Source organism: Chiloscyllium plagiosum, unplaced genomic scaffold (assembly GCF_037043375.1).
Source record: "Chiloscyllium plagiosum isolate Xiang-an unplaced genomic scaffold, Cpla_swu_hap1 HiC_scaffold_19, whole genome shotgun sequence".
Classification (NCBI taxonomy): Eukaryota; Metazoa; Chordata; class Chondrichthyes; order Orectolobiformes; family Hemiscylliidae; genus Chiloscyllium; species Chiloscyllium plagiosum.
In genome coordinates, this window is record NW_028270157.1 from 50470073 (window position 1) to 50496421 (window position 26349).

Consider the following 26349-nt stretch of genomic DNA (forward strand, 5'->3'; position numbering starts at 1 on the left):
GTCTATCTTTCTACTCTGCTTTAGACAATTCTTTGTCCATAACTTTTTTTAATGCCCTTATTTAAGTTGAAGTTACTGGTTTGAGACCTGAATTGCTCTCCCTCAATCTGAATTTGAAATTCTACTATGTTGTGATCAGTACCCATGAGAGGATGTCTTATTAATCCACCGATTATACATTACTAGAAATACAATAGCCTTTTGGAGTCTGAGAGTCATAGAAATGTAAAGTACGGAAATAGACCCTTCGATCCAACTCGTCCATGCGACCAGATATCCCAACCTAATCTCGTCCCAGTTGTCAGCACTGGGCCCATATCCCTCCAAGCCCTTCCTATTCATATACCCATCCAATGCCTTTTAAATATTGCAATTTTACTAGCCTCCACCACTTCCTCTGGCAGCCCATTCCATACACACATCACCCTCTGTGTGGAAACTTTGCCCCTTTAGGTCTCTTATATATTTTGCATCTCACCCTAAACCTATGCCATCTAGTTCTGGATTCCCCCACCCCAGGGAAAAGACTTTGTCTATTTATCCTACCCATGCCCTTCATGATTTTATAAACCTCTATAATGTCACCCCTCAGCCTTCAATGCTCCAGGGAAAACAACCCCAGCCTATTGACTTCCTAGTCCTGGTCACCCTGCAACCACATCACTTAAATAGCTAGCATGTCATATTCATTCATTTCTATTTGTACCCTCAAGTCATCTATCTTGTTACAAAAGTTGTGAGCATTCGGGTAAAGAGCCTTAAGATTTCACGTTTTCTCATTATTACTGTTTCTGGTTTCAACTTCTGCTGTACTGCTTGTATTTCTGGCCCTTCCTGTCTCAAGTGAATTATTGTTTGCCTCTTCACTACCCCACACCTACACTCTCTCGTTTCTTTTTGAGTTTTTAAACTTCCCTTCAATTGTATCTTCCCTACTACTAATTTGTTGAGTGGCTGATTTACAATTCTTGCTCCGTGATTTGCCAGGACATTGGTAAACATGATTAAAATGAAGCTATTCCAATAGAACAGCTCTCTGTTTTTCCCATTATTTATGTCAGTGCCTCATGCAGAATCCATATCTCCTGCAGCAATCTTTAAACCACACATTTATCTCTCCAATCTGATTACCCTAGACCAATTTGCACGTGGCTCAGTTAGTAGTCTGGAGATTATTACTTTTGGGATTCTGCTTTTCAATTTAGCCCCGAGCTGCTCATAATCCCTCAGCATAACTGTTCTACTCATGCTATTGTTATCTACCTGGAGCACAACAACCAGATCCTTCCCTTTGCACAAGTTCCTCCACAGTCCAGAAGAAAGGCTCTAAACCTTGGCACCATGTAGGCAACACAGCCTTTAGGCTGTGTCTTTGCTGTAGAGAATTTATCAGTTCCCCTAACTATTATATTACCTATTACTCTAACAGTTCTCTTTCCTCCTTCCTCGCCTCACTTAAATAGTGCTCTGTACTACCCATTTTCTCTGCTGTCCATGTTATTATCTACACTGCGAGCAAGAATTTCATACCTATTGGATAAGAGCACTAGCTAAGGTGGTTCCAAAGCTAAATTCTGGACCCCTTTATATGCCTCGCTCACAGTCACGCCCTTCATGCCCCTGATCAGATGAAATTTGATGTACTTAATCTAAGTGATGTGACTGTCACCTGAAACAATGTCCAGGTAACTGTCCACCTCCCTGATGTTTTGAAGTATCCACATCTCTATTCAGTTTTGGCAGTACCAACAGCAAATAAAGGAACTGGAAAGTTACCTTTCTATTCAGGCTAACAGATCCTCATTTAATTTCATAAGGCTTGTCTCTTACGTTACAGAAAGGATACCAGAAATTTATAGGCTGCCCTAGGCTGCCCAATTCCAGTGAAAATGCAAAATGCCTAAGAGAATAATACCTTGGCTATCAGAAAACATTTCTTGGAGATGCCACTCTAGTCTTTGATGTAAGGCAGATTGAAAGTGAGAAATGACAGAATGTTTCTTGTGTTACAACTAGACTGACTTAGATGGACAGCGTGAAGATCATTATTCTGGGATTCTTAATTCAATTTACACAAATGAAGAGAAATTATGGTTAAACTGGGACAACCAGTATGTTTACATGGATTTGAGCCCATAGTTCACATGTTTTAGAAAAACTTTTGTCCATGGATGGCTCAGTCAACTGCTCAAGCTCCCCTGCCTGGTCCCTCCCTCACCGTTACCATGATGTTGGAGGTCCCATGAATCCAAGAACGTATCTGATTCTTATGCAAATATAGCTTTCTTTTTTAAGTACGGAAACCAAAACTCTAAACAGTACTCTTCACAAAAACTCAGCAGAATTGTAATAAGACTTCCTTATTCTTTTAATCCAATCCCTTTGTAATAAAGGCCACATGCATTTGCCTTCTTAATTTCTTGTTGTACAGCATACTAACGTGCTGTGATTTTTTTTGTATGTGTAAACTTAATTCCTGATGTTTAGAGGGACTTACAAGTCTCACAAAATATTCTACTCTTCTATTCCTATTACATGTAGTTCTTTTATAATGCGATGGGTGCATTTGTGTGCAATACCGCATTATAGAAAAATTGTACTTTAGAACTAGCCCTTAAAGTGTTAGTGATGTAATCACATTACAGCCACCACACATTTTAAAAATCCATGCTTTTGAAATAGTGTCCCCAATTCGTCAATAGCGAATTCCTGTTAATGAAATATCCGTTATTGCAGAATGACCTGTACTAAGTAAATCATTACATGTCTTCATACTGTGCTTCACATGCCAGCTTGTTTTGCACATGTTTTTTTTTATATAGATATTTTTATTAGAAATTTAACATTTTTACAAGTTTACAAAAATAAACAAAACTCTCAGATATAAATATTGATATACAATTAGCTCAAATATACAATAGCCAAAATTTGACAAAAAAAAACAAAACAACAAAAAAAAACCGAAAAGAAAAAAAAACAAACAAACAAAACTCAACTATCTACTAATCTAACCTACAACTAACCAGGGTGTATATTTAAGTCTCTTACATGCTCGGGATGTGTTAGCATCAGATATGATAAAACCCGTATTTGTGCGGGATTCCTCCCCCGAGGGGCCGCGGACCAGCCAGGTTTGTAATCTCAATTAAATAAAAGCCCTTGTTAGGATAGCCGAAATATCTGTATTTATGTAATTCAAAAAGGGCTGCCATATTTTATAAAATAATTCGGTCTTTCGGTGCACCATATTTGTAAGGAAGTCAAGGGGAATACATTCCATAATCAGTCTGTGCCAATTTGAAAGTCCAGGGGGGCCCTCCGCCACCCAGTTCATCAAAATATTTTTCCTTGCACAGAAAGAAAGAATAGAAAATAGTCTCTTCCCGTACGTGTCCAGGGAGGGAAAGTTCGAAAAGCCCAAGAGGAGAGATACGGGGTCCACTTTTATTTCCGTTCCTAAAATTTCTGTCAGGGTACTTGCTACTTTAGTCCAATATCTACGGATCTTATGACAGGTCCATAAGCAATGTACAAGAGTGCCCACCTCTATTTTGCATTTAGGACACATTGGAGATGCTCCTGTCTTAAATTTTGCCAATCGAACCGGTGCTATATGGGCCCTATGAAGTATCTTCAGCTGGATAGCCTGGGTTCTGTTACAAATAGTAATTCTTCTAGCATTTTCCCAGATGTCATTCCACGTTTCTGTGGAGATTTCTAGTCCCAGATCCTGATCCCATGTTTTAAGCAGATTATCCATATCTCCCGATACTTCATCATGTAGTAAATGATAAATATTACTGACGGAAGATACCCCCACTGGTCGTAGGACACTACATTCTCTATCGGATTTATAAAGACTATCTAATAACGTAGTCTTCTTCTGTATATAATCTTGAATTTGGAAGTATCGAAAGAGGTCTCCATTGGGTAATCCGAATTTCTGACGCAGCTGTCCGAAAGACATCAGGACCCCATCTTTAAATAAATCCCCGAGACATGAGATACCCCTGGATCTCCAGAGTTTAAAAGTGGCATCTGTTAACCCCGGTTGGAATCCCCATGCTCCCACTATCGGTGCATAGGGGGATGTTTTATGTGAATTACCCTCATTTTGCCGCATTATATTCCAAGCCTTGATTGTATTCAGTATTATAGGGTTTTTACAGTGATCTGTAATGATTTTCCTCTTGTCTGAGAATAAAAGGTTAATAAGTGGGTATTTTACTTGAGAAGCCTCGATGTCCAACCAGATTGATTGTGGATCAGACAAGACCCAATCAGCTATGTAACTTAATAGGGAACTTAATTGATATTTCCTAAAATCTGGGAAGTCCAATCCACCCCTTGCCTGTGGAAGCTGTAGCTTCTTCAGCTTAATGAGGGGCCACCTATGATTCCAGATAAAGGAACTCAGCCAGCCGTATAATTTACATAAAGCCGTCCTCGGCAGCATCACCGGAAGCATTCTCATAGGATATAGGAGACGGGGCAGGATATTCATTTTGATTAATGCTATTCTACCCAACCAGGAAATTGGCAGGTCTCCCCACCGCTGGAGGTCCTGCCTTATCCTTTCCAATAAATACACAAAATTAGCCTTATACAACTGACCAAATACTGGAGTAATAAAAATGCCTAAATATAAGAAGCCCTCCAGGGACCAGCGAAAGGGAAAAAGGGAACCGTCCGCTAAGCGGGGTATCACAGCAAGGCCACCCATTGGCATAGCCTCCGATTTTGAAAAATTAATTTTATAGCCTGAGAATGCACTAAATGTATTAATAACTTGGATTAAGCGAGGTATGGACATCAAAGGGTTACTGAGGAATAGAAGAACATCATCTGCATAAAGGGTAATTTTATGTTTACCTGTACCAATCCTTGGGGCCACTATATTAGGATCAGCTCGTATAGCTTCTGCTAGTGGTTCAATTATTAGCGTGAATAACAATGGCGAGAGGGGACATCCCTGACGGCAGCCCCTACCCACACTGAAGCTATCCGAGCCTAATCCATTGGTAACCACAACTGCTTTGGGATCACTATACAATGTTGAGATCCATTTGGTAAACACCTGTCCAACACCAAACCTCTCCAATGTGTAAAACAAATATGACCATTCGACCCTATCAAATGCCTTTTCCGCGTCTAATGAAACCACTACTCCTGGTATCTTTCCCTGATGACAAGCTTGAATCATATTCAGAGCCCTTCTAACATTATTGGATGATCTACGGCCCTTAATAAACCCCGTCTGATCCTCCTTTATAATATGTGGCAGTATCCTTTCTAATCTCAGTGCTAACGTTTTAGAGAGGATTTTAAAATCTACATTTAGCAAGGATATTGGTCTGTATGATGTACAATCTTCTGGGTCCTTTCCTTTTTTAAGGATAAGAGAGATATTTGCCTCTTTCAGCGAAGGCGGGAGACAGCCCTGACTATATGCATAGTTATACATGTCCATAAGTGGACCAACCAGTATTTCTGTAAATTCTTTATAGAATTCAGCTTGAAAGCCATCTGGGCCCGGCGTCTTACCATTTTGAAGGTGCCTAATTGCATCAACTATTTCTTGGGGTGTAAGAGGAGCATTTAGGACCGATACTTGTTCCGGAGTTAGGTCTGGAAAAGTCAAATTTTTAAAAAATGACTGCATCCTCTTCGTCCTATCTTCACAATCCTGTGATTTATATAACTCAGAATAGAATTCTCTAAAGGTCGCATTAATCTTTTTATGATCATGAGTCAAAATACCCGTACTTTCCTTGATAGACATAATAGTCTGAGGGGCCTTTTTTTTCTTTGCAAGAAATGCTAAGTATCTACCCGGTTTGTCGCCATATTCATATAACCTTTGCTTTGCAAATAATATTTCCCTCTTAGCCGTTTGAGTAAGTGTAGTATTTAGAGCTGTCCTAAGAGCTGTAATCCTTTGCAATTTAATAATAGAAGGTCTATCAGTGTATGCTGTTTCAGCCGCTTTTAAGCGGGCTTCAAGCAGACGCTGTTGTTCTCCCTTTAGTTTCTTCTGGGTCGCTGAGTAGGAGATGATCAAGCCTTGCATGTAAGCTTTGATGGTCTCCCACATCATTGACGGGTTGCTAGCTGTACCTGAATTAATTTCTAAAAAAGTTTTAAATTCTTGAGAGAAGTACTTTACAAATTTACTATCTTTCATTAAGAAGGGGTCCATACGCCAATGCTGAGGGGATGTCCCACTGTTCCTCGCCTTAGTTTCCATATATACAGCAGCGTGGTCAGAAATTGCTATATTACCTATTTTACAGGATGATATGGAATTTAAAAAAATCGAGGGGGCAAAAAACATATCAATTCTGGTATGACATTTATGTGGATTAGAGTAGAAAGAAAAATCTCTACCCTGTGGATGAAGACATCTCCATACATCTACTAATCCTAATTCTTTGTTCAGATCCATCAATTGTCTAGATCTGGGAGATACTCCTGCAGTACTCTTAGGAATCCTGTCTATTTCCGGATCCATAATACAATTAAAGTCTCCCCCTATAATTATATGACGGGCATCAAAAGCCATCAATTTTGAAAAGGCTTCCGTTATAAATTTAAAGGGGTGTGCCGGGGGGCAGTACAAATTTAAAATCCCATATTCCTCTCCATTTATGAGGGCTTTAATCAAGATATATCGTCCAGATTCGTCTTTTATCTGCTTTAGGATTTTGAAAGGGAAATTCTTCCGAACAAGAATAACAACTCCCCTGCTTTTTGAGCTAAAAGAAGAAAAAAAGGCCTGATCAAATCCGCCCTGTCGTAATTTCAAGTGTTCTTTATCTGACAGGTGTGTCTCCTGTAGGAGAGCTATATCAACTCTTTCCTTCTTAAGATTTGATAATATTTTCTTCCTTTTAAGTGGCGAATTACTCCCCTTGACATTCCAGGTGCACCACTTAACCGACTGATCAACCATAATCCTCTGGGCCAATCCGAGACCCCTCGGGAGGGGGAACCCTATCCAGATCATCCCGAGCATGGAACATGTAAAATTTACAAAAATAAAGCCTCTTTAATACACCCACAACAATACAGTAAAAAACTATTTATAAATAAAAAAAATATAAAATGTATCTAAGTGGAGACTTTCCCCCTTGTTCCCAGGGGGCGTCACTTCCTCCAAAAATCCCTCATATCCTCTCCCAACCAATGCCCCACCCTTGACCCAGGCACTCCTCAATAAAATGAGGAAAATTCAAATATAATACAAAGCTAGAGTTAACAGTGAGCACCCCACCCCCACCCCTACCAACACCTGGGTATATTTGGTAATGTTAATACCATATATAAACATATAACTATAAAATTACCAGTTCAACAAATAATAATTAAATATGATAATACAAAATAACGAAGGGAAAAACAACCCCGCTCCTAAAGACAGAGGTAAAATCGAATAAGGTAACCACCTCCCCCCACCAACATTAACCAAATCCCCCAGCTTATATATATATACATATACATACATACACACACACACACATATACATACATCCCTCATATATACATAAAATAATAACAGAAAACAACTCCAAGGGGGGGGGGGGGAGAAAATCAAATCCCTCTCCCCACCCCCCATGATAATATTAAGCAGTAAGGTAAGAAAAAAAAAGGGAGGGGATATAAACCAAAGCGGGGGGGGGGGGGAAAGGCAGACCAACATCCATTATGTCCTACAGTTTATCTAAGAGAGTCCAAGAATTCCTTAGCCTTTTCTGGTGATCCAAAGTTATATACGGATCCTTCATGGTTAAAACGTAACATCGCTGGGTAGCGTAATGAGTACTGAACATTTAAGTCCCTTAAACGCTTCTTCGCCTCGTCGAATGCCTTCCTCTTTCGAACCAGAGCCGGGGAAAAGTCCTGAAATAGCATGATCTTGGATCCTTTGTAGATCATAGCTTGGGGGTCTTTTCCGAGATTTCTAGAGGCTTCTAGGAATATCTGCCTCTCCCTGTAGCTCTGCAGCCGGAACAGGACCGGGCGTGGGCGCTGGTTCGAGCCAGGCCCGCGTATTGCTACCCGGTAGGCCCATTCCACCCTTACCTGGCCTGATCCAGCTTGCAGATTTAAAAGCTGCGGCAGCCACTGCTCCAGGAATGCTGTAAGCTGGCCTTCCTCTTCCCGTTCGGGAAGGCCCAGCAAACGAATATTTTTTCGACGACCTCGATTATCGAGGTCGTCAATATGATTTTCCAAGGTCCGGACTCGCTGCTCGAGAGTCCGGACCTGATCCACGGCCGATTGAGCGGTTGTCTCCGAGGTCGCGGCCTCTAACTCCGCCCCTCCGACTCGGCGTTGAATTTCTTCAATTTCACGGTCGTGCTTCTGCAGCGCGGCCGAGAGCGACTCCCAACGATTTCTGGATTCGACGATAAAGGCATCGATCTTCGAGTCAAGCTTGGAAAGCATTTCTGCAAGACTTGCTACTGTAGGTAAGTCCCCCGGGGCGGCTGTGGATGCCTCTGCTGCAGCTGGAGAGGGTGGGGGAGGGGTTCCTGCTTGCTGAGAGCTGCGGGCTCCCTTCCCTTTAGTCATTTTAACTTAGGATAAAGTTGCTTAAATGTAATATTACACAACTAATTGAGTTACTAAACTATGATAAATGATTTATAAATGATTTGGTGAGCTTGGTAGGGGGTAGGTGACCCACTGTGCCCAAGTCTTGGGAGGAGCACTATAGACTCAGTCTTACTGGGTCGCCGCCATCTTGGATCCGTTTTGCACATGTTTAATCTACACATATCACTTTGCAGCTTTTTTGTATCCTCCTCACAGCCTACATTCTCATCTGGCTTTGTATCATTAGCAAATATAGGTACATTACTCACTTTATCTTTGTCTAAACTATCAATTCAAATTGTAAATAGCTCAAGCAGCAGCGCTGATCCTTGTGACACTCCACTAGTTACAGCTTGCCAACCTGAAAGTTCTGAAGAAGGGTTACTGGACCCAAAACATAACTCTACTTTCTCTCCACAGATGCTGCCAGATCTGCTGAGTTTTTTTCCAGAAATTTCTGTTTTTGTTTTTGAAAGTGATCTGTTTTTCCATGTGTTTTGCTTCCTGCCCATCAACTAATCTTTTATCCATACTGCAATATTACCCCAACCCCATGAGCCCTCAACTTATGTATTGAGATTTTGTGTAATGCCGAATGCAAGTATATTGGCTCCCTTTTATCAATTCTACTAGATACATCCTGAAGATCCCATTAAAATTGTCTGATACAATTTCCATTTATTAAACCATGTTGAATTTGATCTTCTGTGATTTGTTTCAAGTGTATCTTAATAATAGGTTACCACATTTTGCCAATGTCTAGCTAACTGGTCTGTAATTCCTTTTTTTTTCCTCTTCTCTTAAATATTAACGTTAGATTTGATAATTTTCAATCCACTTGGACCATTGTAAAATGTAAGCAATTTTGATAATCATAGCCAGTACATTCATTATTTCTACAGATACCTCTTTTAGAATCTTAGGAAGTTCACTGTCAGGTCTTGGGAATGTCATATTTTTGACTCTTAAGCTTCTTCAGTATGTTTTCTTGGCCGATATTAAATACCTTAAGTTTTTTATTCTTATTAGCTCCTTGGCTATCCTTAACTTCAAGTTCTACTGTGAAAATAGATGTACAGCGTAGATTCTTACAGGTGTCTGAGCAACATGGAATGTGGCCAACATTCGTTCCAATTATTTTTTATCCTGCACAGATCTCTGAATTTGAATTTGTACAAGGCACTTGTTGGACCTCAGCTGGGGTATTACATAGTAGCACATTATAGGAAGAATGAAAATGTATTGGAGAGAATGAAGGAAAGATTTATTAGAATGGTTCCAGTTATGAGAAACTTCAGTTATGAGGATATATTGAAGAAGTTGGGACTGTTCTCCCTGGAGAAAAGAATACTGAGAGGAGGTTGAGGTTTTCAAAATCATGAGCAAGCTGGACAGAGTAGATAGGGCAAAGCTGTTAAAGAAACAAGAATGAGAGAGCTTGGATTTAAAGTGATGTGCAAACAAAGCAAGGATGGTGTGAGAAAAAACATTTCATACATCATGTTGTTAGGATATGGAATGCATTGCCTGGAAATTTAGTGGAAGCAGGTACAATTGAGGCATTCAAGAGTGCATTGGATTTTTATTTGATAATAGTGGTGTGTAGGGATATGGAGAAAAGGTTGGAGATTGTTTCTATATAATAGAGCAAGCACGATAGGCTGAATGACCTTCTGCATCATAATAATGCTGTAATTCAGCAGCTTCCACAATTAGAATCCAATGTGTTGGCATGCTGACTGGCCTGTGCAGAACATTCTCACATTACATACAGACCCATACACTGGAGAGGACAGACTTGCAGGGTCCCCAGTCGAGTTTGAGTTTGAGTTTGATTTATTATTGTCACAGTCACATGTATCGAGATACAGTGAGAAATGTTCTTTTATATGCTCTACAGGCAGATCGTACCATAGAAAGTGCATCAGGACAGCAGAAAAGAGTGCAGAATGCAGTGTTATGACCACAGAGAAGGTGCAGATATGGAGATCAAAATTAACATTTGAGAGGTCCTTTCAGAAGTCTGATAAAACAGGGAAGAAGCAGTTCTCGAATCTGTTCATACTTCTATTGCTTCTACTCAATGAAAGAAGATGAAAGACAATATAACTGAGGTGGGAGGGGTCTTTGATTGCTTGGTTGCTTTTCCAAGTCAGCAGCAAGTGTAGATAGAGTCAATGGATGGAAGACTGGTTTGTGTGATGGACTGGGCTGTGTTCCTGACTCTCTGTAGTTTCGTGCAGTCTTGGGCAGAGAAATTGCCATACCATGCTGTGATGCATTGAGATAAGATGCTTTCTATGGTGCATCTATAAAAATTGGTAACAGTCTTTGGGGATGTGCCAAATTTCACAGAACATAGAACATAGAACAATAGAACATAGAACAATACAGCACAGATCAGGCCCTTCAGCCCACGATGTTGTGCCAAACATTTGTCCTAGCTTAAGCACCTATCCATGTACCTATTCAATTGCCACTTAAAGGTCACCAATGATTTTGACTCTACCACTCCCACAGGCAGCGCATTCCATGCCCCCACCACTCTCTGGGTAAAGAACCTACCCCTGACATCCCCCCTATATCTTCCACCCTTCACCTTAAATTTATGTCCCCTTGTTGTACCCGGGGAAAAAGTCTCTGACTGTCTACTCTATCTATTCCCCTGATCATCTTATAAATCTCTATCAAGTCACCCCTCATCCTTCTCCGTTCCAATGAGAAAAGGCCAAGCACTCTCAACCTATCCTCGTATGACTTATTCTCCATTCCAGGCAACATCCTGGTAAATCTCCTCTGCACCCTCTCCAAAGCTTCCACATCTTTCCTAAAATGAGGCGACCAGAACTACACATAGTACTCCAAATATGGCCTTACCAAGGTCCTATACAGCTGCAACATCACCTCACAACTCTTGAATTCAGTCCCTCTGCTAATGAACGCTAATACACCATAGGCCTTCTTACAAGCTCTATTCACCTGAGTGGCAACTTTCAAAGATCTATGAATATAGACCCCAAGATTCCTCTGCTCCTCCACCTTACTAAGAACTCTACCATTAACCCTGTATTCCGCATTCTTATTTGTCCTTCCAAAATGGACAACCTCACACTTGATAGGGTTGAACTCCATCTGCCACTCCTCAGCCCAGCTCTGCACCATATCTAAGTCCCTTTGCAGCTGACAACAGCCCTCCTCACTATCCACAACTCCACCAATCTTCGTATCGTCTGCAAATTTACTGACCCACCCTTCGACTCCCTCTTCCAAGTCATTAATAAAAATTACAAACAGCAGAGGACCCAGAACTGATCCCTGCGGAACTCCACTTGTAACTGGGCTCCAGGCTGAATATTTATCATCTACCACCACTCTCTGACTTCGACCGGTTAGCCAGTTTTCTATCCAACTGGCCAAATTTCCCTCTCTCCCATGCCTCCTGACTTTCCGCATAAGCCTACCATGGGGAACCTTATCAAATGCCTTACTAAAATCCATGTACACTACATCCACTGCTCTACCCTCATCCACATGCTTGGTCACTTCCTCAAAGAATTCAATAAGACTTGTAAGACAAGACCTACCCCTCACAAATCCATGCTGGCTGTCCCTAATCAAGCGGTGTCTTTCCAGATACTCATAGATCCTATCCCTCAGTACCCTTTCCATTACTTTGCCTACTACCGAAGTAAGACTAACTGGCCTGTAATTCCCGGGGTTATCCCTATTTCCTTTTTTGAACAGGGGCACAACATTCGCCACAACAGTCCCCTGGCACCACCCCCATTGACAGTGAAGACGAAAAGGTCATTGCCAACGGTTCTGCAATTTCCTCTCTTACTTCCAACATAATCCTAGGATATATCCCGTCAGGCCCGGGGGACTTGTCTATCCTCAAATTTTTCAAAATGCCCAACACATCTTCCTTCCTAACAAGTACCTCCTCTAGCTTACCAGTCTGTTTCATACTCTCCTCTTCAACAGTACGGTCCCTCTCATTTGTAAATACTGAAGAAAAGTACTCATTCAAGACCTCCCTATCTCTTCCGACTCAATACATAGTCTCCCACTACTGTCCTTGATCGGACCTACCCTCGTTCTCGTCATTCTCATGTTTCTCACTTACGCATAAAAGTCCTTGGGGTTATCCTTGATCCTACCCGCCAAAGATTTTTCAAGCCCTCTCTTAGCTCTCCTAATCCCTTTCTTCAGCTCCCTCCTGGCTATCCTGTATCCCTCCAACGCTCTGTCTGAACCTTGTTTCCTCAACCTTATGTAAGCCTCCTTCTTCCTCCTTACAAGACATTCAACCTCCCTCGTCAACCAAGGTTCCCTCACACGGCCATCTCTTTCCTGCCTGGCAGGTACATACATATCAAGGACACGTCGTATCTGTTCCTTGAAAAAGTTCCACATTACAACGACATCCTTCCCTGACAGCCTATGCTCCCAATTTATGCTCCTCAGATCCTGTCTTGCAGCATCGTATTTACCCTTCCCCTAATTGTAAAACCTGTCCTGTTGCACGCACCTATCTCTCTCCATAACCAAGGTAAAAGTCACAGAATTGTGGTCACCATCACCAAAATGCTCACCCACTAACAAACCCATCATTTGTCCCGGTTCGTTACCAAGTACCAAATCCAATATGGCCTCCCCTCTGGTCAGACAATCGACATACTGAGTTAGAAAAGCTTCCTGGACACATTGCACAAACACCACCCTGTCCAATCTACTTGATCTAAAGAGCTTCCAACCAATATTTGGGAAGTTGAAATTGCCCATGACTACTACCCTGTGGCTTCTGCACCTTTCAAAATCTGTTTCCCAATCTGTTTCTCCACATCACTGCTGCTGGGGTGGGCTATAGTAAACACCCAACAAGTTGACTGCTCCTTTCCTATTTCTGACTTCAGCCCATACTACCTCCAAAGGCAGATCCCCCTCGAACTGCCTTTCTGCAGCCGTTTTACCATTTCTAATTAGCAACGCCACCCCCCCTCCTTTTTTACCATCCCCCCAATCTTACCAAAACATCTGTAACCAGGAGCCTCCAACAACCAGTCCTGTCCCTCTTCTATCCACGTTTCCGTGATGGCCACAACATCGTAGTCCCAAGTACCGATCCATGCCTTAAGTTCACCCACCTTATTTTTGATACTCCTTGCGTTGAAGTATACACACTTGAGCCCATCTCTGTGTCCGCAAGCATTCCCTGTCAGTGCTACCTTCTCCACAGCCTCCCTACATTGTTGGACATCCCAAAAAACAGCTAACCTACTTGCTGGACTACAAGTCCGGATCCCATCCCCCTTAAAATTAGTTTAAACCCCCCCGAAGAGTGCTAGCAAACCTACCTCCCAGGATATAGGTGCCCTCTGGTTCAGGTGCAACCCGTCCTCCTTGTACAGGTCCCACCTTCCCCAGAATGGAGTCCAATTGTCCAAATATCTGAAGCCCTCCCTCCTACACCATCCTTGCAGCCACATGTTCAACTGCACTCTCTCCCTGTTCCTTGCCTCACTGTCACGTGGCACCAGCAACAACCCAGAGATGACGACTCTGTCCGTCCTAGCTTTTAGCTTCCAGCCTAACTCCCTGAGCTCCTGAATGACCTCCCCACCCCTCTTCCTACCTATGTTGTTGGTACCAATGTGCACCACGACTTCTGGCTGCACACCCTCCCCCTTAAAGATTCTGAAGACACGGTCCGAGACGTTTCGGAGCCTGGCACCCGGGAGGCAACAAACCATCCGAGAATCTCGCCCATGTGCACAGAACCGCCTGTCTGTCCCTCTAACTATAGAGTCTCCTATAGCTAGCGCTCTCCTCCTCCCCTTTCCCTTCTGGGCCTCAGAACTGGACCTCGTGCCAGAGACCCGGTCACTGCAGCTTACACCTGCTAGGCTATCCCCCCCCAACAGTATCCAAATCCGTATACTTATTGTTGAGGGGAACGACCACAGGGAATCCCTGCACTGCCTGCTTCCTCCCCTTCCCACCTCTAACTGTTACCCAGCTACCTCTGTTCTCTGGCGTAACTATGTCCCTGTAGCTTCTATCTATCATCCTCTCAGCCTCTCGAATAATCCTCAGTTCATCCAACTCCAGGTCCATTTCCCTAACGCAGTCTGTGAGGAGCTGGAGCTGGCTGCACTTCCTGCAGGTGAAGTCGGCAGGAGCATCGGTGGTCACCCCTACCTCAAACATCCTGCAGGAGGAACATTCCACTGCCTGCGCTGCCATAACTCTACACTTAGTCTCCAAAACAAGAACACTAAGTAGCTTACCTGTTCAGCCGACTGAGTCCTTTTTTTTAGGTTAGAGGAGGAGGGAGGGTAGGAGACACTACACGTGTAGTGTCTCAGTTTCCTTCTCAACTCAAACGTTTTACCTTCCCACAAGCCTCTGTTGACGACGTCCGGGTTCCCGCTCCTAGTTGAAAAAAAACATAGACTGCAAAAAGAAAAATGTTAATTTAAACTGGTCTCCCTTTACCTTCCGGCTCCCCTCTCTGTGCGCCCGCTGTAGTACTTCCTGAGGAAGTAGAGGCAATGCTGTGCTTTCTTGACCATCACATTGGTGAACGAGAACAGATTGGTGATCACCACTCCCAGGAACTTGACGCTCTTGACCATTGCTGACGTTGATGGAGAGATCATTGTCTTTACACCATTCTGCTAAGCATTCAATCTCTTTCCTGTATTCTGTCTTGTCATTGCTTGACATCCAAACTACAATGGTAGTATCATTAGCAAGCTTATAAATGGAGTTGGGGCAGAATTTGGGCACACAGTCATGAGTGTATAAGGAGTATAGTATGAGGCTAAGTGTACAGCCTTGCAGGGCACCAATATTGAGGATTACGATAGAGGAGGTTTTGTTGCCTATTCTTACTGTTTGCAGTCTATGGGTCAGGATATTGAGGATCCAGTTATAAAGGGTGGAGCTGAGACAAGGTCTTTCCCAAGTCAGCAGAAAGTGTAGATGGAGTCAATGGATGGAAGGCTGGTTTGCGTGATGGAGGATTGTGTTCATAACTCTTTGTAGTTTCTTGCAGTCTTGGCAAGAGCACTTGCAGGTGACACCAAAATTGGAGGTGTGGACAGCAAAGAGGGTTACCTCAGATTACAACAGGATTTTGACCAGATGGGCCAATGGGCTGAGAAGTGGCAAATGGAGTTTAATTCAGATAAATGCGAGGTGCTGCATTTTGGGAAAGCAAATCTTAGCAGGACTTACACACTTAATAGTAAGGTCCTAGGGAGTGTTGCTGAACAAAGAGACCTTGGAATGCAGGTTCATAGCTCCTTGAAAGTGGAGTCACAGGTAGATAGGATAGTGAAGAAGGCGTTTGGCATGCTTTCCTTTATTGGTCAGAGTATTGAGTACAGGAGTTGGGAGGTCATGTTGCGGCTGTACAGGACATTGGTCAGGCCACTGTTGGAATATTGCATGCAATTCTGGTCTCCTTCCTATCGGAAAGATGTTGTGAAACTTGAAAGGGTTCAGAAAAGATTTACAAGGATGTTGCCAGGGTTAGTATAGAGCTATAGAGAGAGGCTGAACAGGATGGGGCTGTTTTCCCTGGAGTTTTGGAGACTGAGGGGTGACCTTATAGAGGTTTACAAAATTATGAGGGGGATGGATAGGATAAATAGACAAAGTCAGAGATGAGGCAAGGAGCCTCGGGGTGGAGAGATAAATGGGAGAGGCTGGGGAAGGTATCTGAGAGTGCAATAGATGCATAGAGGTGAGGGGAAAGGTGATAGGTCGGAGGGGAGGATAGTGCAGATAGATGGGACAGGTCATGAGGATGGTGCTGAGCTGGAAGGTTGGAACAGGGGTAAGATGGGGGAGGGGAAATGAGGAATCTGGTGAAATCCACATTGTTGCCATGGGGTTGGAGGCATTCTTCCTCCAGGTGTCGGGTGGTAAGGGAGTGGCGATGGAGGAGGCCCAGGACCTGCATGTCCTCGGCAGAGTGGGAGGGGGAGTTGAAGTGTTCAGCCAGAGGGCAGTGGGGTAGGTTGGTGCGGGTGTCACGGAGATGTTCTCTGAAGCATTCTGAGAGTATTGTTTCTTTTGAATTGTTTCTTTCAACATTTCCTCTTCATTATCATTATATTTATTAGCCTATTTTCCCAATCAATACCCATGCAATTAATTTTAAGATTTCCATTTGGAATGGAGAATTTCTCTTTCAAACATAACATGGAATTCAATTATATGATGTTTTCCAAGTGGTTCTTTTATTTTGAGATTGCTAATTAACCCTGCCTCATTAACTTAAAATCTAAAAGATTGTTTATATTGTGCAGGTGTCAAGTCAGGGAATTATAAAATACCTTAGTTGCAAAATATAAGATTTTTTAGCATCTTGGCAAAAGGTGCTTTTTGTATCTTGCTGACTTTCCCAATATTTCCAGAGGCAACAGACAAAATGTATATGCGATGTCTCATTGCTTTTCTCATCTTTTTTTTGTAGCTAAGGATTTGATTCGCCATGACCAAACAATGTGCCTCCTGGATGCTCGGCACAAGCGTGATGTGAAGAATTTAAACAAGGCTATTGGTGAATTTCGTATATGCTACCAGAAACCTGAAACACGTCGTGAATTTGATCTGAATGATCCACAAGCTTTAAAAAAAGATGTTCCTACCCGAATTTCAGATACTGATCCTCGTTGCACTGTATCCAGTATACAGAAGCTACCTGGGGAAGATTTACAACGACAAGAACGGATTAAACGTCAACAGGAACAAACCAGGGAGTGGTTACTTGCACAGCAGAAAGATTTGAAGAATGCTTTGGAAGACCAGAACTTTGCAAGTTAGTCAAATTAAAAAGTAAAACTCAACCTTATGATAGATATTACTGCCTATTATCAAATAACCAATTGTTCAAGAGGTTACTGAGACTCTGGCTATGGAGAAATAGCTTTTATTTGCACTATAGCTACTTGGGCAGAACTGTACAAATTCAAAGTTACCTTTTCTCCCAAATTTAAAAATGGCAAAGTCTTCTAGTCAATTAACAACTTGAATAGCTGGAATATTGTGCTATTTCTGTCCAAGCAAGTGGATTTTGGAATCAGAAAACATGGTGTTACCAGCTTGTGAGGGTATGAATAGGTGGATAGCGCAGATGAATGTGTGGCTAAGGTGTTGGTACAGGTGATTAGATTAGATTAGATTCCCTACAGTGTGGAATCAGGCCCTTCAGCCTAACAAGTCCACATCGACCCTCCGAAGAGTAACCCACCCAGACCCATTTCCCTCTGATTAATGCACCTAACACTATGGGCAATTTAGCATAGCCAATTCACCTGCTCTGCACATCTTTGGACTGTGGAAGGAAACCGGAGCACTTGGAGGAAGGGTTCACATTTTTGGATCATTGAACTTCCTTCTGGGGCATAAGTGACCTGTGTAAGAAGAAAAGATTGCAATTGAATTGAAAGGGACTAATATACTGGCAGGGATATTTGATGTTGTGCTATCTGAGACGAGTACAGTTAGGAAAAGGAGCAAGTCAAACAATCAGGGCAGGAGGGGAAAGAAAACGGAGAATGGTAGGACTGATAAATTAAACTGCATCTTTTTCAATGCAAGAAGCCAAACAGGGAAGGTGGATAAACTCAGGGCATGATTAGGAACATGGGACTGGGATATTGTAGCAATTACAGAGATGTGGCTCAGGGATGGGTAGGAGTGGCAACTTATGTTCCAGGATACAAATGCTTTAGCATAGATAGAAAGGGAAGCAAGAGAGGAGAGAGAGTGGTGTTTTTGATAAGGGATGACATGACAGCTGTTCCTAGTGAGGATATTTCTGTTAATAAGCCCAGGGAAGTTATTTGGGTCACAAAACAAAACTCTAAACCGTTCGCAACAGCCGGACCACTCAGTTTTCACACCTCCCCGCTCCTGCCGCTGTGGCCCCGGTTAATTTTCTTTGTTTTTCCTGATTTATGTACTCCAGCATCGCTAACTACCTCCCCACTGCCACCAAATTCTTTGGATGGAATTGAGGAATAAGAAAGAGATGATCACTTTATTGGGATTATACTATAGAGCCCCCAATAGTCAGCAGGAAATTGAAAAACAAATTTGTAAGGAGATCTCAGTTATCGGTAAGAATAATAAGGTGGTTTATGGTAGGGAATCTTAGCTTTCCAAACATAGACTGGAACTGCCATGGTGTTGAGGCTGGAAGTTGGCTAGCGTGATGCCACTATTTTAAAAAAATAGTAAGGAAAAGCTAGGGAACAGTAGACTGTTGAACCTGACATCGGTGATGGGCAAATTGTTGGAGGGAATCCTGAGGGACAGGATTTACATTTATTTGGAAAGGCAAAGGCTGATTAGGGATAGTCAACATGGCTTTGTGCGTGGGAAATCATGTCTCAGGAACTTGATTGAGTTTTCTAAAGAAGTAACAAAGAGGATTGATGAGGGCAGACCAGTGGATGTGGGCACAGTAAAGTGTTTGTCAAGGTTCCTCGTGGTAGACTGGTTAGCAAGGTAAATCACATGGAATACAGGGAGAAACACCCCTTTGGATACAGAACTGCCTCGAAGGTAGAAGACACAGGGTGGTGGTGGTGGGGGGTTGTTTTTCAGACTGGAGGCCTGTGACCACTGGTGTGCCACAAGGATCGGTGATGGGTCCACTACTTTTCATCATGTATATAAATGATTTGGATGTGAACGTAGGAGGTATAGTTAATAAGTTTGCAGATGACATCAAAATTGGAGGGGTAGTGGGCAGTGAAGAAGGTTACCGCAGAGTATAGCGGGATCTTGATCAGATGGGCCAATGGGCCAAGGAGTGGCAGATGGAGTTTAATTTAGATAAGTGTGAGGTGCTGCATTTTAGAAAGGCAAATCAGGGCAAGGTCCTGGTAAGGTCCTGCAGAATGTTGCTGAACAAAGAGACCTTGGAGTGTAGGTTCATAGTTCCTTGAAAGTAGAGTCGCAGGTAGATAGGATTGTGAAGAAGGCGTTTGGTATGCTTTCCTTTAATGGTTAGAGCACTGAGTATCAGAGTTGGGAGGTCATGTTGTGGCTGTACAGGACGTTGGTTCAGCCACTTTTGGAATATTGTGTGCAATATTTGGTCTCCCTCCTGAATGTTGTGAAACCTGAAAGGGTTCAGAAAAGAATTACAAGGATGTTGCCACTGTTGGAAGGTTTGAGTTATAAGGAGAGGCTGAATAGGCTGGGGCTGTTTTACCTGGAGCATCGGAGGCTGAGGGTTGATCTTATAAAATCTTTAAGGGCATGGATAGGGTAAATAGTCAAGGTCTTTTATTTGGGATGGGTGAGTCCAGAACTGGAGGGCATGGGTTTAGAGTGAGAGGGGAAAGATTTAAAAGTGACCTAAGGGGCAACCTTTTCCACGCAGAGCGTGGTACGTTAATGGAATGAGCTGCCAGAGTAAGTAGTGGAGGCTGGTACAATTACAACATTTAAAAGGCATGTGGATGGGTAAATGAATAGGAAGGGTTTAGAGGGCCAAGTGCTGGCAAATGGGGCTAGATTAATTTAGAATATCTGGATGACCTGATCGAGTTGGACTGAAGGGTCTGTTTCCATGCTGTACATCTCTATGGCTCCATATGGAAAAATAAGTATCCTCTCATTGTAAACTGAAACTAACAGCACTTACAAATACCCAGCATGGAGTACACAAATGGAGACTAAAGTATGCATAGTTAGGGCAATAGACATTGTTCTCTGTAACAAAGTCAGAGATTCCAAAGACTGTTTTGCACATTTGATTACAAAGTTGATGACATTTCATCTGGGTTGAAGAGATACTTTGAGTGGGAGGGAAAGAATCCTGTTATCCACATAATAACATAGGTAGGACTAGGAAAGAGGGATTATGAGCAGCTCAAGCTAAATTGAAAAGCCAAACTAGAAAGTTAAGAACCTCCAAATTATCACCTAAGCCACATGCAAATAGGAATAGAATAATTAAGGTTAGAGTGGTAAATACATGGCTTAAAGATTTGTGGGACAGAACGGGCCGTGGGCGGCACGGTGGCACAGTGGTTAGCACTGCTGCCTCACAGCGCCAGAGACCCGGGTTCAATTCCCGCCTCAGGCGACTGACTGTGTGGAGTTTGCACGTTCTCCCCGTGTCTGCGTGGGTTTCCTCCGGGTGCTCCGGTTTCCTCCCACAGTCACAAAGATGTGCAGGGTCAGGTGAATTGGCCAAACTAAATTGCCCGTAGTGTTAGATAAGGGGTAATTGTAGGGGTATGGGTGGGTTTCGCTTCGGCGGGTCGGTGTGGACTTGTTGGGCCGAAGGGCCTGTTTCCACACTGTAATGTAATCTAATCTAATCTAAATGGGTTCCAATTTATGGGATACTGGCACCCCCACTAGCTGTTTTGTTCAGATGGGCATCATTGGAACCATGCTGGGATGATGTTCTGGCTAATCCATATAATTAAATTAGAAATCAATTTGTCTTGGTAATGTACCACTATTCCTTTACTGTCACTGGATCAAAATTCTGAAATTTCCTCCCTATGGGTATTGAAGGTTAACCAATAGCAAATGGATTTCAGTGGTTCAAGAAGGCCGCTTACCACTTTCTTCTCAAGGACAACTGGGGGAGGGCAATAAATGCTGACCAGCAAGCAACACCCATTTCCGAGAAAATAAATAAATATAAAAGTGCCACTATTTCTACCTTAATAATTGGACTCTGGAATTTTCTCAGCAACAGATGTCAGATTTACTGGCTTATAGTTTGCTACTTTTTATCTTGTGCCTTCTTGAAAAAAGTGTCTCCAACCTCACCCCTCAGTAATTAATTTAAAGCCTGATCTAGATCAATCTTCACAGTGATGGACATGAGAAGAATCCCAAAGACAATAGGTAAGCAAGGTGCTAATTAGAGGAAATATTTTATTATAATCTGTATCATAAAAGGCAATTTATTTGACAAAATAATGGTTTTAGAAGTAGTAAATTAGCGTGGATAGAAGATTAGCTAACAAATAGAAAACAGAGGTGGGATAAAAGAACCATTTTCAGGATGGCACATCAATCACTGTTAAGACCACAGTTATTTACAGTATATACTAACTTGGATGAGGCAAGTGACTATTATAGCCAAGTTTGCTGATAACACAAAAATAGATGGGAAGGCAAATAGTGAGGATGAGAGAGATTAGATTCTTACGGTGTGGAAACAGGCGCTTCAGCCCAACAAGTCCATATCGATCCTCCGAAGAGTAACCCAATCCAGACCCCATTTCCCTCTGACTAATGCACCTAACACTATGGGCAATTTAACATGGCCATCCACCTGATCTGCACATCTTTGCACTGTGGGACAAAACCAGAGCACCTGGAGGAAACCCATACAGACATGGGGAGAATATGCAAACTCCAAACAGATAGTCTCCTGAGGCTAGAATCAAACATCGGTCACTGGTGCTGTGAGGCTGCTGTGCTAACTACTGAGCTACTGTGCTGCCCCAAAGGGATGACACAAAGGGACTTCAGAGGGATATAGACAGGTTAGGCAAGTAAGCAAAAACTTGACAGATGGAATATAATGTGAGAAAATGTGAGGTTATGCACTTTGGTAGAAAGAATTGAGAAGCTGAATATTATTTAAATGGAGAAAGACTGCGCAAAGCTACAGAACTGGGGAATTTAGATCTCACAGCTAGCATCCAAATTAAGAGAATAATAGGGAAAGCAATTGGAATATTGACCAATTGGAATATTGTATATAGTCCACTTCAAAAGGAGTGGACTATGAAAGTAGAGAGGTTCTGCTAAAGCCATACAAGGAACTAATCAGACCACAGACGGAACAGTTGTTGGCTTCTTATCTCAGCGAACATATATTGGCATGGAGGCAGTACAGAGAAGGTTCACCAAGCTGATACAAAGTCTGGAGGTGCTGTCTTATGAGACGAGGTTGAGTAGGTTGGGTTGAGACTCATTGGAATTCAGAAGAATGAGAGGTGACGTTGTCGAAACAAACAAGATTCTTCAGAGACTTGACAGAGTGAATACTGAAAGGTTGTTTCCCCTTTGTTGGAAAGTCTAGGACCAAGGGGCATAATCTCTGTAAGGGACTGTTCTTTTAAGAAGGCTCGAGGAAGAAATTAATCTCACAGAGGTTAGTGCATCTGTAGAATCCTTAACTGCCAATGCCTGTTGGGGCTGGGTGATTAAGTTAGACATATTTTCAATCAGTATGGAATCAAAGGTTATATGGAAAAGGCAGGAAAGTGGAGTTGAGGGTTATTAGCTCAGCCATGAAGATCATGATGTCCTATGTCTTATAGTCTTATGGTCCCAGATCACAGATTTTAGCCAGGCTAGTCTGCTTTCCCGTAGTCATTGGAGTTCTGATGAAAAGTCAGAGTTCTAATTTCCCATATTGCAGTATTTTGCTTTTACTTGTTGGTTAGCTAGGTTAGCATTTATTATTGTTCAACTTCAGATGCTATTTCAAGTCCAGTCCAAACTGATGAAAAGAAATCTTCTTTTCCAATGATTTGAATGATCATAGATGGATTTGAAATTTGGGTACACAGTTCTTAGTAAGTGCAGGTTCATAGTTCCTTTAAAGTGGAGTCACAAGTGGATAGGATATTGTAAAAAAACATTTGGTATGCTTTCCTTTATTGGTCAGAGCATTGAGTATAAGAGTTGGGAGGTCAAGTTGGGGCTGTACAGGACATTGGTTAGGCCACTTGCGGAATATTGTGTGCAATTCTGGTCTCCCTCCTATAGGAAGGATGTTGTGAAACTTGAAAGGGTTCAGAAAAGATTTACAAGGATGTTGCAAGGCCTGGAGGGGTTGTGCTATAGTAAGAGGCTGAGTAAGCCAGGGCTGTTTACCATGGAGTGTCGGGTGGCTGCGGGATGACCTTATAGAAGTTTATGAAATCATGATTGGCATAGATAGGGTAAATAGACAAGGTCTTTTACCTGGGGTGGCTCTAAAGGGCATAGGTTTAGGGTGAGTGGGGAAAGATTTAAACACAAGTTTTTACACAGAGGGTGGTGCATGTATGGAATGAGCTGCCAGAGGAAGTGGTGGAGTTGTACAATTACAACTTTTAACAGGCATCTGAATGGATATAAGAGTAGAAAAGGTTTACAGGGATATGGGTCAAATGCTGGCAAATGGGACTGGACTAGTTTCTGTGCTGTACATTGGTATGACTCTATAACTGAAGATCTGGTACAAAACTTTCCCAAAACATAGTGACAGTAAGCGAACAATTTCATTGAAAGACTGCTAAGGGGACAACCTTTGGAAGAAAAAACTAGCAATCATGTAGTTTTACCTATGCCTCTAAAATACCTTAAATAATTTTACAAAGAACAAATTGTGATGGATTATAGTCACAGCTATAATAAAGTTGAATGCAACAGCAAGATTCCACAGACATCAGTGTCCTTTTGTTGTTGGTGGAAGGAATAGTGCTACTTAGAGCACTCATGGAACTTAGGAATGTAAGAAACAGAAGCATATGTAGAACATATGGCCTCTATGAGCCAGCTGTTCTGCCTCAACTTTAATGCCCGCTCCCAACATCTCTTGATTCCTTGAGAGAGCAACATCTGTCTGAATGAGGCTTAAATATACTCAACACTGGGGCATCTAATACCGCAGTAGGGTGACCATATAGAAGGTTATAAAATCATGAAGGGCATGGATAGGGTGAATAGTCTGGGTTTTTACTCTAGGCCAGGGGAATCCAAAACTATAGGGCATAAGTTTAAGGTGAGAGGGGGAAGATTTAAAAGGGACCTGAGGGGCAACTTCACCATACAGAGGATGATGTGTGTATGGAATGAGCGGAGGAAGTGGTGCAATTACAACATTTAAATGGCATCTGGATGGGTATATGAATAGGAAGGATTTAGAAAAATATCTCGTCGGCATGGACGAGTTGGACTGAAGGGTCTGCTTCTGTACTGTACATCTCTTTGACTCTAAGATTGCTTAGAAGACTCAATATGACTCTTCTAAATGCTCTTAGCTCGAGTGAAGAAATGTCTCCCCATATAAGTCGTATGTTAACATTTCCTGAAGCATCTCCATGTCAAGCAATTAGTGCTGTATAAGTTGGTGTTCCATTTCAGAATTTGTTTTTTTGCAACCAGTCCTGCTGAATTTAAGACAAAAAGTTCAGATTTGTCTTTCTTTTTAACAATTTTAAATTCTGTATTATCAAACAATTAACAGTAAAATTTGAAGTTTCATAATAACTTCTTTAAGCTTATATTTTGTATAATGTGTTCTTTTTTTCAGATAGTCTGTATAATAAATATAGGATAGCTCAGGACCAAAGAGCTTGTGAACTTCAACAAATGGAAGAAGATATGAAGAGAGCAATTACTGTGGCAACAAAAGATTTTAATCAGGCACAGGTTTCACTTTTCTTTCCATTCTATTTGCTTTCGTTTAGAGATTAGATCATATTGCACATCTCTGTTCATCCTGCCTATTCATAAAATATCTTCAATTACATTAAATGAATTTTCATATTTAGACAGGGTAGGGAAAAGGTGACTCCAACTTTAATACTTATGGTTCTATCAGTCATCAGTGCACTCAATTCTTTTTGAGAAAGCAAAGTTGTGGATGTGAATCTAATAGATGTCAAGTTATTGATGAATGGTTTAAAGCACAGTTTCGAATGTGCATAGTATTCACAAAAATTATCTTCAATGTGTGATCATGGCAGCAACCAAGGTAAAACTGACAAAGTAGTGGATATCTTGAGCATTAGAACCACCTTTCATAAATTTAAAAGCTACCATTGCAGAATAAATTGTTATTGTCAATAATCACTCGCTAATGAGTATAATTGCCCACCTAGGAAATTCCATGTCACTGATCATGGGTTCTGTGCGTCCTTGTGGCTGATAAGCCCAATTCTAGACTTGCATCTCCAATAGCACATTTCTCATGTGTTTCCAGGAAGTGGAATTGGTCCTTGGTCTTGAGATCGTTGGCATTCTTTTTCTGCTTCCTTTTCCATATTTTGTCTTGCTGATAGGTGTTCTCAAAGAATTGTGTCCCTTCATACAGTGACTTCCCCCAAGTTGTATTTTTCTGAATGACGATCTCCCACACATTGACATCCGTGTTGTATTTTTTGAGTTAAATTTCAGGGAGTCTTTCAAACACCCTTTTTGTCTTTCTTTTGTTGGACTGGTTTTCTGCAGTTAGTTAAAGATGATTTGCTTTGGAAGTCAGAACTCGGACATTCTAAGCACATGGCAGCTTCGGCAGAATTGGTTTTGGATATTTTATGGCTTCAATGCTGGTGCTATCAGCTGCTTCAACGATGCTGATGTTAGTACATCTCTCCTCCTAGCTGATCCTGAGAATCTATTTCAAAAAGTGTTGATGGTACTTTTCAAGGCCTTGACATGGCATTTACTTGTAATACAAGTTTCGGAGTTACACAGAATAGTCAGAAGGTTGACTGACTTCTACATAAGCATCTTGGTATCAGCATGAATGTCACATTCTTATTCTACAGCATCTGAAGATGGCACTCACAGTTTGGATGTGATGTTGAATCTCCACATCAATGTCAACCTTAGTTGAGAGGTTGCTTCCCAGTTAGGGAAAATGTTCCAGGTTTGGGAGGGTTTCTCCATTTGATCTAGGACCAGAACTTGACCTTTTTATTTATTCTTTTATTTCTTCATTTATGGGATGTGGGCATCTCTGGCTGGCCA

The 26349-nt window shown here is 42.0% G+C and overlaps 1 protein-coding gene across 2 annotated transcripts in view; it reads left to right on the forward strand.

Annotated features, from left to right (window-relative positions):
• LOC122559423 (RIB43A-like with coiled-coils protein 2) overlaps positions 1–26349 on the forward strand; it is a 64173-nt gene that overhangs the window by 14382 nt on the left and 23442 nt on the right. For both annotated transcript variants that reach the window (XM_087997347.1, XM_087997348.1), the window contains exons 3-4: positions 17087–17431; positions 24908–25026. In XM_087997347.1, the coding sequence (XP_087853473.1) occupies positions 17087–17431; positions 24908–25026 (464 nt within the window). The remainder of the gene's footprint in view (positions 1–17086; positions 17432–24907; positions 25027–26349) is intronic.